Source organism: Rhinoderma darwinii, chromosome 10 (assembly GCF_050947455.1).
Source record: "Rhinoderma darwinii isolate aRhiDar2 chromosome 10, aRhiDar2.hap1, whole genome shotgun sequence".
In the NCBI taxonomy this organism is placed as follows: Eukaryota; Metazoa; Chordata; class Amphibia; order Anura; family Rhinodermatidae; genus Rhinoderma; species Rhinoderma darwinii.
The window spans coordinates 13,079,312-13,095,260 of record NC_134696.1 but is presented as its reverse complement, the minus strand read 5'-3'; the positions used below and the strand labels follow the sequence as shown (position 1 = coordinate 13,095,260).

Below are 15,949 nucleotides of genomic sequence, written 5' to 3'. Positions count from 1 at the left end.
ACCCTGATGTACTCCGCACATCATACATATACCCTGATGTACTCCACTCAGATTACATATACCCTGATGTACTCCGCACAGTTTACATATACCCTGATGTACTCCTCACAGCTTACATATACCCTGATGCACTCCGCACAGCTTACATATACCTTGATGTACTCCTCACAGTTTACATATACCCTGATGTACTCCTCACATATTACATATACCCTGATGTACTCCGCACAGCTTACATATACCCTGATGTACTCCGCACAGATTACATATACCCTGATGTACTCCGCCCAGCTTACATATACCCTGATGTACTCCGCACAGCTTACATATACCCTGATGTACTCCGCCCAGCTTACATATACCCTGATGTACTCCTCACAGCTTACATATACCCTGATGTACTCCTCACATATTACATATACCCTGATGTACTCCGCCCAGCTTACATATACCCTGATGTACTCCTCACAGCTTACATATACCCTGATGTACTCCGCACAGCTTACATATACCCTGATGTACTCCGCCCAGCTTACATATACCCTGATATACTCCTCACAGATTACATATACCCTGATGTACTCCTCACAGCTTACATATATCCTGATGTACTCTGCACAGCTTACATATACCCTGATGTACTCCGCATTTGTGGGTCAATGCTGTGAAAATACCAAAATAGGCCTCACATGCAAATGGTGCTCTTCAATTCTGAGCCCTCTCATTTGTCCAGGCAAATGATAAATGCCTTGATGGGTGTAGTTTCTAAAATGGGGTCACTTTTTGGTGGCTTCCACTGTACTCTGATACCTCAGGGTTTTGCAAATGCGACATGGAGACCAAAAATCAAATCAGCAAGATCTGCATGTCACGTAGCGCTCCTGCTTTTCTGAGCCCTGCCGTGTGTCCAAACAGCAGTTTATAACCACATATGTGGTATTTCCATGCTCGGGAGAAATTGCTTTACAAATGTTGGGGTGCTTTTTCTCCTTTATCCTTGTGGAAATGAAAAAATTCAACATTAGAGTAAAAAATGTTGATATTAATTTTCATTACCTAATTCCAGTAAATTTAGTACAAAAACTGTGGGGTCTATATTCTCACTATACCCCTCGATAAATTCCTTGAGGGCTTTTGTTTCCAAAATGGGGTCACTTCTGGTCCCGGAGGGGCTTTGCAGATAACAGGATTCTCTAAAAATTCTCTAAATAAATGAGATCATAGAGTGAAACCCTTGTGGATTATTATATTGTTTTGCTTTAAAGCTTCTTCTCATAAATCAAGGTCTGTAAAATCTATAGAGCAGGAACCCCCCCTCCCCCCCCCCCGAAGTCAAAGACACAAATAGTTAATTGCTCTATGCTTCACTTTATTACACTATTTATATAAAGCAGATACGAAACAATGAGAAAGCAACTGATCCCAAGATTTCAGACTCCCATGATGTCCCAGATGATCAGACTCGGTCTTGGCAATATTATCTAGGACCAGTCCAAGGCAAAGTCCCAAAAAGAACTGAACAATTATTTTTATACTATTCTATACTGCACTAAGGAAGCTTCTTTTTGATTGTTAGATCTTTTTTTAAGCTTAACATATGAAGTAATAACATGTAGACACTTATAATATTCAACCTACTTCTCCTTGTGAGCTGCAATTAATATAGTGGATTTATAGTCAGTAATGTCACTCACAGCCATTCTCTCCTTGACATTACAGTAATCAATGATAAAGCCTTCTCCAACTAGAGATTTCCTGATAAAATTCTCATTATATGTAAAAGCATGGAACTTGTTTTTACCGACTGTGAAATATGTTGTCCCTTCACTTCCAATTAATATGATGTGTCCTCCAGGTTTCAGCAACCTAGAGAACTTCCTCAGATATCTGATGTAATCTTCTTGGTCTTTGCTGATAGCATCCAGAATCCAAACACTGATGACACAATCGGCTGGTGGTAAGACCAGCGGGTCTGTCATATTCTCTTTCTCCAGATCGTATTTCACAACATGTTGAATGGCTGATCTCAGTTTTGCTTCCTGGTCCTGACACTGATCACTGGAAAGTAAAAAAGACAAGGAAAGTGATTGTCCCACAGTCAACATCAACATGGTGGTTCAGGACTTAGGACTGGACTATTGACTTGCAATACTAGAGGTAAAGCTTGAAATCATCCAAGATTATTACACAAAGTGTCAGGTTTATACTGCGCTTTTCCAGGATTAACTTGTATAAGAATATTGGACTGAGTGGGTAATACAAATTTTACATCTGACTTGTGTATTAAAAGAATAAACATTTTCCTTGATCTTTGCCTCATATTCCAGTATTTTCAGGAGCAGCAAGGACAATGACAGTGTTTTTTCTCTTGATATTTGCATAAATACATCACCTGTTTTCTTCTTTCTCTTGTAGAAGTGTTGATGCGTGGCCCCAATAAAATGCTCCTGTACGATCGTCCACCCATCTCTTCAGCTCCATGATGCATCTGTTATTGACCTTCAGCACTATGATGTTTTTGAAAAACTCACAGGCTGAATAGAGATGATGAACGATAGAACTAAGACTGAGGTCAACCAAGATGTCTCCATTAATATGACCTGCAGAAACATTTTGGACTATTGAAAGATGTAATATGTTAAATCCTCATAGATTTTGTCGATAAACAAGGACATATGTCTGTATTACTTCTAGCAAACTATGTAAACATTGGGGTTTTAATACAAAAAAAAATAGAAAAAGAGAGAAACTATGCCTTAAAATATCTTCTATAGGTCAATGTTTTTCAGTAGATGAAGATTGTAATCATCTGAGGTCCTGTAGTAAGAGTAAAGAAAAGGAGATGGGAGGCTCATGGGGCCGTAACTGGAACAATCCAAAAGTCTTCAATACGTTTTAATGCCCTTGTGTAGTATGTTCTGTATAATGTAAATTAAGAAGGAAGGTGCTAGACCCACCTGGCTGGATTGCATATTCTACGGCACCACACTGGACACACAGAAACCATATAAAGTGTCCCAAGGGGTGTTATAGGTTTGGGGCTTCAACACAACTATATATACAGGCTCAGAAGCCCTAGGAGTAGACATTATTGTATTGAAAATTTTTTGCTAAAATTAAATCCGCTTTATAAAGATTTATGAGCTTTATTTTGGTTGCTTCAGCTTCATTAAAGAACCACAGATCTACAGCTTTATTTATGACGCCTATGGTTTCTGACCTCTAGACCATTTACAGGCTGTACTACATAGATGCGCCCTCTGTTAGCGTTTTCCCCCAAAAATTTTATCTACCCTATGATGACTTTTTTCCCCTTTTAGTAGTTATGACGTGACTGGACCTGACGCTGTGTAGAATATCCGAAACAACAAGCCTGCCGAGTCATGTGCAATCTGATGTGACACAGAAAGTGATATTTCCATCCCAAAATGGCAACAACCTCTAAATATGAGAATGATAAAAAAATTATATTATTTCTGCTATTTGTGGTAACCTGCGCAGAAAATGACTGCCGGTGAATTTTTTTTTAAATTATGGAAATCTGTTATTGAACATAGAACTGTAGATTCTAGAGATTAGATTCTAGTTTATAATAACAAAAAAATTGTCAGATAACAGCAGATTTAGATAGTTGCACCCACATTTAGAATTTTTAAGATGCCCTTAATCATCCCCCAAAAAGTTTTTCAGGGTCTTCGAGGTTAGAGAAGATAAAACAATGACTCTACTGATACCCTAATACCTCATATTCCTCATCATATACAATGACTAGGGTTTTGCTCTGCTCCCTGTGATTATATGGTTGCTTAGACTGGGGCAGTATTTTTGCCCTCACTGATCTCCCACACCCCAAAAATCAAGTTTGTCCAATTTGTATCCAATTATTACAATTGTTTAAAATCAGTTAAAAATTTAATAATATACACGTCAATGTATCTTAGGAGTAATAAAATCAGGATACATACCTACTGTGAAAACTTGTCTAAGATTTTCAATCTGAAATTTCAAGGTGTCATCTCCAAAGACCATGTCAGGTTTATCTGAAAAGTAATGCTCCAGAAATTGTCTGGAATCAAAGCCATGTACATGATAGAACTTATGGGGACTGGAATCCATCATCTACTCTTGTATCACAGACGGGGTGACTACCTCTAGACCGGGGCACAAGGTCTTTATATAATTACCAGGATTCAACTTACAAAGTGTGTTACTAAGAATAACTTATCACATGATGACTTATTATATTCATGAGCCGGTCATGGGAACTTGTGTTATAATAAAATCACATAGAGAATTAATGATCCTTAAATAAACAACGCTAATGTATTGTTAAAGGAGACAAGAAGAAAACAAAAAAACATATAAAAAGTTGTCTCGTTGAAAAAATAAAAAAGTTATGACTTTTGGAATGTGACAGTGAAAAAATTCAAAATAATTCTTGGTCACTAAGGCCAACAAAAAGACCTGGTTGCTTACGTGTTAAAGGTTATGTACACCTTTGGAAGGCTGGTTTTATTTTTTATGCAGATCTTTTATATGAAAAACATGATTCTTATTTAGAATAATTTCATAGCAATGGTATTGGTTGACTCTATTTATAACACTAGGAATATCCGGCATCATTTTTGACTTCCATTTATAGGAGACCTCTATTCTTGGGGTGGACAGAATTTTATTTGTAACCCATCTAAATGAAGCTGGAATAACCTTAGTAGAAAAGTCCAACAATGGCAACTCTGGTATGGGGCAGATCTCCCTAGAGCAGATGAAGGTCACCAAAACAAAAGTATCCTTCCAAAATGTTTCTTTCATACTGTACATTTCCACCACATATGTATTAAAGGGAACCTATCACCAGCATTTCCCCTATTGAACTTTACTTATCCTATTGGATAATGGATAGCAAGATTGGAGGTTTTCTTCAGTGCACAGTTTGCCATATATATGCAGGACTGGAGCCGGAGTTCCAGGGTGAATATCTCTGTGGCAGATGTGAGCATGTTGGTCACCTGGAAGCTCGTATTAGAGATCTGGAGGAGCAGAATGCAACACTGAGGAGGATAGACAATCTTGAGCTGAGCTTGCTGCTCACAGAGCATGCAGTTAGTGGGTTAGAACTGGAGGGTGAAGACATGGGTGAGCAGGATCAGGTAAGTAGCTGGGTTAATGTAGTTAGGGGCAGTAGAAAGGGGTCAAAGAAAAGGAAGGCCAATCCTGTTTCTGACATTCCAAGCAAAATTGCCAAGTTGGGTGATGATGCGAGGGTGTCAGTCTCAGAAATGGCAGCCCTAGTGGATACTGATCTCCCTAACAGCCGGGAGAACAGCCCAGCTAGTAGTCGGCGGGATGGTAATGCACGTAAGCCAAGACAATTGATAGTTATAGGGGATTCTATAATCAGGAAGACGGATAGAATAATTTGTCACCAAGACCGCTTCAACTGAATGGTTTGCTGTCTCCCTGGTGCCAGGGTTCGGCATGTGGTGGAATGGGTGGACAAATTGCTGGGAGGGGCTGGTGATGATCCAGCTGTTGTGGTCCATGTGGGTACCAATGACAGAATAAATGGTAGGTGGGGGAGCCTTAAGAATAATTTTAAAGAACAAGGCTACATGAAGGGAAGGACCTCCAAGGTAGTATTCTCAGGAATACTGCCTGTGCCATGCGCATCACAGGAAAGACAGCAGGATCTCAGGGAGTTAAATGCATGGCTGAAGTCTTGGTGTAAAGGAGAAGGCTTTGGGTTCCTGGAGCACTGGGCTGACTTTTCATTGGGGTACAAACTGTATTCTGCAGATGATTTGCACCTAAATGGAAGGGGGTCCGCTGTGCAGGGGGAGAGAATTCTAGCTGGGGTTGCGGAGTATTTAAACTAGGGCTGAGGAGGGAGGCCAATGTAGAATATAAAGAGGTAGTTAGGTTAGAGAGGGGTCAGACTATATTGGTGGGGGGAGAAACAGACGGTGCGGAGAGGACTAGGCAACAAGATAAGCAGATCCTTTCGTTACAAAACAGCAGTGAAAATAAAAATGCCCAAATAATGTCAAATAATCACATTTCTGATACTGAAAGTGAAACATTTAAAGGCAAGTTAAAGTGTATGTTCACAAATGCAAGAAGTCTAGCAAGCAAAATGGGGGAGCTGGAGGCCTTGGTACTGGAAGAAAATATAGATATAGTTGGTGTTGCTGAAACATGGCTAGACTCTTCACATGATTGGGCTGTAAATCTACAGGGTTTTACACTGTTTCGGAATGACAGGGCGAATAGGAAAGGTGGTGGTGTATGTCTGTATGTGAGAAGTGATATGAAGGCGAGTGTGAATGAGATATTAGAGGGTGAAGATTGTGAGGAGGTTGAAACCTTGTGGGTGGAATTACAAAGGGAGGTAAACACTGAAAAAATTACTTTTGGTGTAATCTATAGACCCCCCAATATAATTGAGGAGATGGAAGTTCAGCTATATAAACAGATGGAGCGGGCTGCACAGGCGGGTACTGTAGTGATAATGGGAGATTTTAATTACCGGGATATTATTTGCCATCATGGTTCGGCTTCAACCGCAAAGGGGAGACATTTCCTCAACCTGTTGCAGGGAAATTTTATGGGCCAGTTTGTGGAAGACCCAACTAGAGGTGAAGTTCTGTTGGATCTGGTCATTTCTAATAATGCAGAGCTTGTTGGGAATGTCAATGTTCGTGAAATCCTCGGTAACTGTGATCATAATATAGTTATATTTTACCTATACTGTAAGACACAAACACAGGCTGGGAGGGCAAAAACACTTAATTTTAAGAAGGCCAATTTCCCCAGGATGAGGGCTGGAATTCAGGATATAGACTGGGAAGAACTAATGTCAAATGTTAAATGGGAGATTTTCAAATCTACTTTGGGTAGTTATACTGCAAAATTTATTCTTATAGGTAACAAGTATAAACGACTAAAATTAAATCACACATGGCTTACACCTTCTGTAAAAAGGTTAATACATGACAAAAAAAGGGCATTTGAAAAATACAAATCTGAGGGTACAGCTGTAGCCTTTGTAAAATATAAAGAGCTTAATAAAATCTGTAAAAAGGTAATAAAATCAGCAAAAATACAAAATGAAAGGCGGGTGGCCAAGGATTGTAAAACAAATCCCAAAAAATTCTTCAAGCATATAAATGCAAAAAAGCCAAGGTCTGAACATGTAGGACCCCTAGATAGTGGTAATGGGGAGTTGGTCACAGGGGATCAAGAGAAGGCAGAGTTACTAAATGAGTTCTTCCGCTATGTATATACAACAGAAGAAAGAGCAGCTGATGTAGCCACTGCCAGTGCTGTTAATATATCAGTTGATATACTGAATTGGATGAATGTAGATATGGTGCAAGCTAAATTAAATAAAATAAACGTACACAAGGCCCCGGGACCAGACAAGATGGGTTACACCCTAGAGTTCTTAAGGAGCTTAGTTCAGTTATTTCTGTCCCCCTCTTCATAATATTTAGAGATTCTCTCATGACTGGTATAGTGCCAAGGGACTGGCGCAGGGCAAATGTGGTGCCTATTTTCAAAAAGGTCTCTAGGTCTTCGCCGGGTAATTATAGACCAGTAAGCTTAACATCAATTGTGGGGAAAATGTTTGAGGGGCTATTGAGGGACTATATACAGAATTATGTGACAATAAATAGTATTATAAGTAACAGCCAGCACGGTTTTACTAAGGACAGAAGCTGTCAAACCAACCTGATTTGTTTTTATGAAGAGGTGAGCAGAAGCCTAGACAGAGGGGCCGTAGTGGATATAGTATTTTTAGATAGAGATGAGCGAACCGGGACAACCGAACCCGGTTTCGGTCCGAACTTCCGGAAAAGTTCAGTTCGCAGCGAATCCGAACTTCACCGGGTTCGGCCGAACCCGTTTTGACCGAACCCGGTCAAAAATATTATACAAATCGGCAGCCACTTGTCTCTATCAATCAGTGATAGAGAAAAGAGGCTGCTGATTAAAAATAAAATAAAAAGCATTTCATACGTACCTGGTCGTTGTCTTGCGGACGAGTCCCTCTTCTTCCTCCAGTCCAACCTTCTTTTCTGACGCGGCAGCCTGTGATTGGCTGCAGAGGCCTCTGCAGCCTGTGATTGGCTGCAGAGGCCTCTGCAGCCCGTGATTGGCTGCAGAGGCCTCTGCAGCTCGTGATTGGCTGCAGCGCTCACATGGGCTGCATCGTCATCAAGGAATGTCGGGCTGGATGTCGCGAGGGACGCGTCACCAAGGCAACGGCCAGGAGACCGGACTGGAGGAAGCAGGGAGTTCCCGGTAAGTATGAACGTCTTTTTTTTTTTACAGGTACTCTATATTGTGATCGGTAGTCACTGTCCAGGGTGCTGAAACAGTTACTGCCGATCAGTTAACTCTTTCAGCACCCTGAAGAGTGACTATTTACTGACGTCGCCTAGCAACGCTGCCGTAATGACGGGTGCACACATGTAGCCACCCGTCATTACGGGGCCTCATGCACACGACCGTAAAAACACCCGTTATTAAGGGTCGTAATTACGACCCGAAATAGCGGGCCCATAGACTTCTGTTAGCCACGGGTACCTTCCCGTTTTCTCACGGGAAGGTGCCCGTGCCGTTAAAATGATAGAACATGTTCTATTTTTTTATTTTACCGGTCGTCGTAATTACGAGCACGGTCGGCCACAGGCAGCCGGCCGCTTTTACGAGCCGTGCTGTCATTATAAGGGTATGTTCACACGACAGCGTCCGTTACGGCTGAAATTACGGGGATGTTTCCGCCTGAAAACATCCCCGTAATTTCAGCCGTTACGGCATATGTAGGCGCTTGAATGCCGCGTCCATTACGGACGTAATTGGCGCTGCTATTCATTGGAGTCAATGAATAACGGCTCCAATTACGGCCAAAGAAGTGACAGGTCACTTCGTTGACGCGGGCGTCTATTTACGCGCCGTCATTTGACAGCGGCGCGTAAATTACGCCTCGTGTGAACAGACAAACGTCTGCCCATTGCTTTCAATGGGCAGATGTTTGTCAGCGCAATCGAGGCGCTATTTTTGGACGTAATTCGGGGCAAAACGCCCGAATTACGTCCGTAATTAGTGCGTGTGAACATACCCTGTGTTCACACGCACTAATTACGGATGTAATTCGGGATTTTTTGTCACTTCTTTGGCCGTAATTGGAGCCGTTATTCATTGACTCCAATGAATAGCAGCGCCAATTACGTCTGTAATGGACGCGGCGTTCAAGCGCCTGCACATGCCGTTACGGCTGAAATTACGGGGATGCTTTCAGGCGGAAACATCCCCGTCATTTCAGCCGTTACGGACGCTGTCGTGTGAACATACCCTAAATTTTATAGCAGCACGGCACGTAAAATAGAAAAATAGAACATGTTCTATTTTTTTAACGGCACGGGCACCTTCCCGTGAGAAAACGGGAAGGTACCCGTGGGTAACAGAAGTCTATGAGCCCGTTATTGCGGGTCGTAATTACGATCCGCAATAACGGGTGTTTTTACGGTCGTGTGCATAATGGGAGCACGGCTTGGAAAAACGACCGGCTGCCTGTGGCCAGCCGTGCTCCTCTCCTGAAATACTCTGTGCTGCCTTAAACTCTGTGGACAGGTCAGGATCCTGTTTCTTTTAAATGCTGCTAGGGAACCCGCTCGATCCACTATATAAGGCTGCGCTACAGTGCAGCATTTAAAAGAAACAGGATCCTGACCTGTCCACAGAGTTTAAGGCAGCACAGAGTATTTCAGGAGATGAGCGTGCAGATTCAGTGCTGCTGTGAACTCTGCTCTTACCATTACGTAGCTCTCAGTCTGTTACCTCCCCTCCACTACTGTCCTCAATAACACCTTCATGATTGGCAAGTCACCACGTAACGGTAAGAGCAGAGTTCACAGCAGCACAGAGTATTTCAGGAGATGAGCGTGCGGATCTTGTGCGCAGTGGTGACTTGCCAATCATGTGAAGGTGTTCTTGAGGACAGGAGTGGAGGAGAGGTAGCAGACTGAGAGCTACGTAATGGTAAGAGCAGAGTTCACAGCAGCACAGAATATTTCAGGAGAGGAGCGTGCAGATTCTGTGCTGTTGTGAACTTTGCTCTTACCATTACGTAGCTCAGTCTGTTACCTCTCCTCCACTCCTGTCCTCAATAACACCTTCACATGATTGGCAAGTCACCACCCCGCACAAGATCCGCACGCTCATCTCCTGAAATACTCTGTGCTGCTGTGAACTCTGCTCTTACCATTACGTGGTGACTTGCCAATCATGTGAAGGTGTTCGTGAGGACAGGAGTGGAGGAGAGGTAACAGACTGAGAGCTACGTAATGGTAAGAGCAGAGTTCACAGCAGCACTGAATCTGCACGCTCATCTCCTGAAATACTCTGTGCTGCCTTAAACTCTATGGACAGGTCAGGATCCTGTTTCTTTTAAATGCTGCACTATAGCGCAGCCTTATATAGTGGATCGAGCGGGTTCCCCAGCAGCATTTAAAAGAAACAGTGTGTGTGTTTGGGTATGTGTCTTTGTCTGTTTTTGTTTTTATATGTGTGTTTGTGTATATATGGGTGTGTTTGTGTATATGTGTTTGTGTATATATGTGTGTGTATATATGGCTGTATGTGTATATGTTTGTGTGTAGATGTTTGTGTGTGTGTATTTTTGTATATGTGTGTGTTTGTGTATATGTGTGTATATGGGTGTGTGTTTATGTGTGTGTTTGTGTATATATGGGTGTGTTTGTGTATATATATGGGTGTATTTGTATATATGTTTGTGTGTAGATGTTTGTGTGTGTGTGTGTGTTTTTGTATATGTGTGTGTTTGTGTATATGGGTGTGTGTTTATGTGTGTGTGTTTGTATATATATGGGTGTGTTTGTTTATATGTGTGTATATGTGTGTTTGTGTATATGTGTGTGTTTGTGTATGGTTGTTTATGTGTGTGTGTATATCTTGTTGTGTTTGTGTATATATGTGTGTGTCTGTGTATGGTTGTTTGTTTGTGTGTGCGTGTATATATGTGTGTAGGTGAGTAGAAGTATTGTTATTGTTCACATTGATAACTGTTTTTTTATGTTGTTGCAGATTTTGATGTACCGATTGGACTACATCTTCGATTCGTTGGACTACTGCGTAGATCTACGTTTTTTCAAATTTTAATAAAATGGTTAACGAGGGATTTGTTGGGGATTTCTTATTTCAATAAAAAAGAATTGTCTTTGTGTTTTTTTTTAAACTTTATTAGTGCCTAGATAATGGCAGTTGGCTGATTGACAGCGTCCATTATTAAGGCGGTACTTAGTGTTAGCCGCTGCAGAGGCTAGCACTAACCACCCATTATTACCCCGGTACTCACCACCACCAGGGGTGCCGGGAAGAGCTTGGTACGATCCAGTACCCGACCATCTGTTGTGATGGTCGGGTACTGGGGTGGCCGTAGGCTGGTATTATGAGGCTGGGAAGGGCCAAAAACAGTGGACCTTCCCACCCTTGTAATGCTAGGCTGCTGCTGCTGTGTTGTATCCGGCTGGTTCTAAAAATGGGGGGCACCCCACGTCGTTTTTTTTTTGGAATTTAACAAATTTAACAATAGACGTTGGGTCCCCCACATTTTTAATAACCAGCCATATACAAGGCCGCAGCAGTCTGGCATTACATGGGTGGGAAGGGCCACTGGTTTTGTCCATTCCCAGGCTAATAACACTGTGTTGTATGTGGCTGGTTATGATAAATTGGGTGGAACCCCATGTCTTTTAAAAAAAAAATAATAATAATTAAAAAAAATGACGTGGGGTCCCCCCCACTTTTATAACCAGCCAGATACAACACAGCAGCAGCAGCCTAGCATTACAAGGGTGGGAAGGTCCACTGTTTTTGGCCCTTCCCAGCCTCATAATACCAGCCTGCGGCCGCCCCAGAGCCCGACCATCACAACAGATGGTCGGGTACTGGATCGAACCTGGCTCTTCCCGGCACCCCTGGTGGTGGTGGGTACCGGGGTAATAATGGTGGTTAGTTTTAGCCTCTGCACCGGCTAACACTAAGCCTCGCCTTAGTAATGGATGTTGTCACTCAGACAGCGGCCATTACTAAAGTGGTAGTAATAAAATTTGAAAAGACAAAGATATAGATAAAATATTTTATTGAAATAAGGCATCCCCAACACAACCCTCATTAACCATTTTATTGTAGAAAAAAAAACCGTCATCGAAGTAGTCCTCGAAACCGACGTAGTCCAAACACCAAACCTGTAAAAAATAAATAAAATGAAATAAAACATGTCGTAGGCTTAGATTCAGTTTAATGTGTGATACTGACTGTTATACCATGTATAGAAGCCTGCCACGAAGTTGACTTAGATACAGGGCGCCAGCAGACAGTATCATACATGGCCATACAGACATATATACAAACAAACATACATGCAAACATACATACATACATATATACAAACATACACACATACATACATGCAAACTATCATACATACATGCATACACACACACATGAAACCATACATACAAACATGCAAAGATACATACATACATATATACAAGCATGCACAAATATACATGCAAACATAAATACATGCAAACATAATTACATACATGCACATATATATATATAAACATACATGCAAACATACATGCAAAAATAAAAACATGCAAACATACATGACAACATACATACATACATGCAAACATACATACATACAAACATGTATACATACATGCCAACATACATGACAACATACATACATGACAACATACATACATACATGCAAATATACATTCATGCAAACATACATAAATGCAAACATACATACATACATACATACATGCAAATATATACATGCAAATATACATACAAACATGCACATATATACATACATGACAACATACATACATGACGACATACATACATACATGCAAACATACATACATACATACATGCAAACATACATAAAATGCAAACATACATACATACATACATACATTCATGCAAACATACATACATACATGCAAATATATACATGCAAATATACATGCACATATATACATACATGCCAACATACATACATACATACATGCAAACGTACACACATGCAAACATACATACATGCAAATATATACATGCAAATATACATACAAACATACATGCACATATATACATACATACATACACGACAACATACATACATACATACATACATACATACATGACAACATACATACATACATACATGACAACATACATACATACATGCAAACATACATTCATGCAAACATACATACATACATTCATGCAAACATATATACATACAAACATACACACATGCAAACATACATACATGCAAATATATACATGCAAATATACATACAAACATACATGCACATATATACATACATACATACACGACAACATACATACATACATACATACATGACAACATACATACATACATACATGACAACATACATACATGCAAACATACATTCATGCAAACATACATACATACATTCATGCAAACATATATACATACAAACATACACACATGCAAACATACATACATGCAAATATATACATGCAAATATACATACAAACATACATGCACATATATACATACATACATGACAACATACATACATACATACATACATACATGACAACATACATACATACATACATGACAACATACATACATGCAAACATACATTCATGCAAACATACATTCATGCAAACATACATACATACATACAAACATACATTCATGCAAACATACATACATGAAAACATACATACATGCAAATATATACATGCAAATATACATACACACATGCACATATATACATACATGCCAACATACATGCAAACATACATGCACATATATACATACATACATGACAACATACATACATACATGCAAACATACATACATGCCAAAAAAAATAATAATACGTTCATACTTACTTTCCTCCTGTCCGGCCTCCAGCGATGACGTTTCATCCATGTCGCCGCTGCAGCCTGTGATTGGCTGCAGAGGCGGTCACGTGGGATGAAGCGTCATCCTGACGTGCGTGACTGCCACTACAGCCTGTGATTGGCTGCAGCGGCGAAAGGGATGAAACGTCATCGCTGGAGGCTGGACAGGAGGAAAGTAAGTACGAACGTATAATTTTAATTTTTTTATTACATTTAAATTTTATTTTCCGCGCGCCGAGCATGTACTGTCAAGGTTGCTGAAAGAGTTAGTGCAGCCCATTAACTCTATCAGCACCCGAGACAGTAGCATGCTCGGCGCACGTAAGTGACAGGTTCGGCCCGAACTAGTTCGGTCCGAATCGAACTTTTTTGTGAAATTCGGCGAACTAGCCGAACCGAACTTTTGAAAAGTTCGCTCATCTCTATTTTTAGACTTTGCAAAGGCATTTGACACTGTCCCTCATAGACGTCTAATGGGTAAATTAAGGACTATAGGTTTAGAAAGTATAGTTTGTAATTGGATTGAGAATTGGCTCAAGAACCACATCCAGAGAGTTGTGGTCAATGATTCCTACTCTGAATGGTCACCGGTAATAAGTGGTGTACCCCAGGGTTCAGTGCTGGGACCACTATTATTCAACGTATTTATTAATGATATAGAGGATGGGATTAATAGCACTATTTCTATTTTTGCAGATGACACCAAGCTATGTAATATAGTTCAGACTATGGAAGATGTTTGTGAATTGCAAGCGGATTTAAACAAACTGAGTGTTTGGGCGTCCAATTGGCAAATTAAGTTTAATGTAGATAAATGTAAAGTTATGCATCTGGGTACCAATAATCGGCATGCATCATATGTACAAGAAGAAGCTACACTGGGGGAGTCACTTGTTGAGAAGGATCTGGGTGTACTTGTAAATCATAAACTAAATAACAGCATGCAATGTCAATCAGCTGCTTCAAAGGCCAGCAAGATATTATCGTGTATTAAAAGATGCATGGACTCGCTGGACAGGGATGTAATATTACCACTTTACAAAGCATTAGTGAGGCCTCATCTAGAATATGCAGTCCAGTTTTGGGCTCCAGTTCATAGAAAGGATGCCCTGGAGTTGGAAAAAATACAAAGAAGAGCAACGTTAATAAGGGGCATGAAGAATCTAAGTTATGAGGAAAGATTAAAAGAACTGAACCTATTTAGCCTTGAAAAAAGACGACTAAGGGGGGACATGATTAACTTATATAAATATATGAATGGCACATACAAAAAATATGGTGAAATCCTGTTCCATGTAAAACCCCCTCAAAAAACATGGGGGCACTCCCTCCGCCTATAAAAAGAAAGGTTCAACTTGCAGAGGCGACAAGCCTTCTTTACTGTGAGAACGGTGAATTTATGGAATAGACTACCGCAGGAGCTGGTCACAGCAGGGACAGTAGATGGCTTTAAAAAAAGCTTCGATAATTTCCTAGAACAAAAAAATATTGGCTCCTATGTCTAGAAATTTTTTACTTCCCCTTTCCCATCCCTTGGTTGAACTTGATGGACATGTGTCTTTTTTCAACCGTACAAACTATGTAACTATGTCAGCAAAGATCTGGCTCCCATGGATAATTTAGCAGCCGTCAAATACCAACGTAGTTGATTTTTCCGAATGATCTCGATATGGTTAATACAACATGTATTTTTACATGACGAATTCGCATCTTGGTACCAATTATGTAATAAGAAACTTTTCCCTGTTTTTTTTTCCAGCTTACCATATAATTACATTTCTTAGGGTATGTTCACACAACCTATTTTCTGACGTAATTCAGGTGTTTTACGCCTCGAATTACGCCTGAAAAGACGGCTCCAATATGTCTGAATACATCTGCCCATTGCTTGCAATGGGTTTTACGATGTTGTGTTCAGACGAGGTGTAATTTTATGCGTCGC

The 15,949-nt window shown here is 40.5% G+C and overlaps 1 protein-coding gene across 1 annotated transcript; it reads right to left on the bottom strand.

The window, feature by feature from the left end:
- Positions 1 to 1,453: 1,453 nt before the first annotated feature.
- Positions 1,454 to 4,116, bottom strand: LOC142662444 (nicotinamide N-methyltransferase-like). Its single transcript, XM_075840649.1, has 3 exons — positions 3,966 to 4,116; positions 2,393 to 2,600; positions 1,454 to 2,058 (listed from the first exon to the last, which is right to left on the bottom strand). Exons 1-3 carry the CDS (start codon positions 4,114 to 4,116, stop codon positions 1,635 to 1,637), a joined length of 783 nt encoding a protein of 260 aa, XP_075696764.1. The 3' UTR covers positions 1,454 to 1,634.
- Positions 4,117 to 15,949: the final 11,833 nt, after the last annotated feature.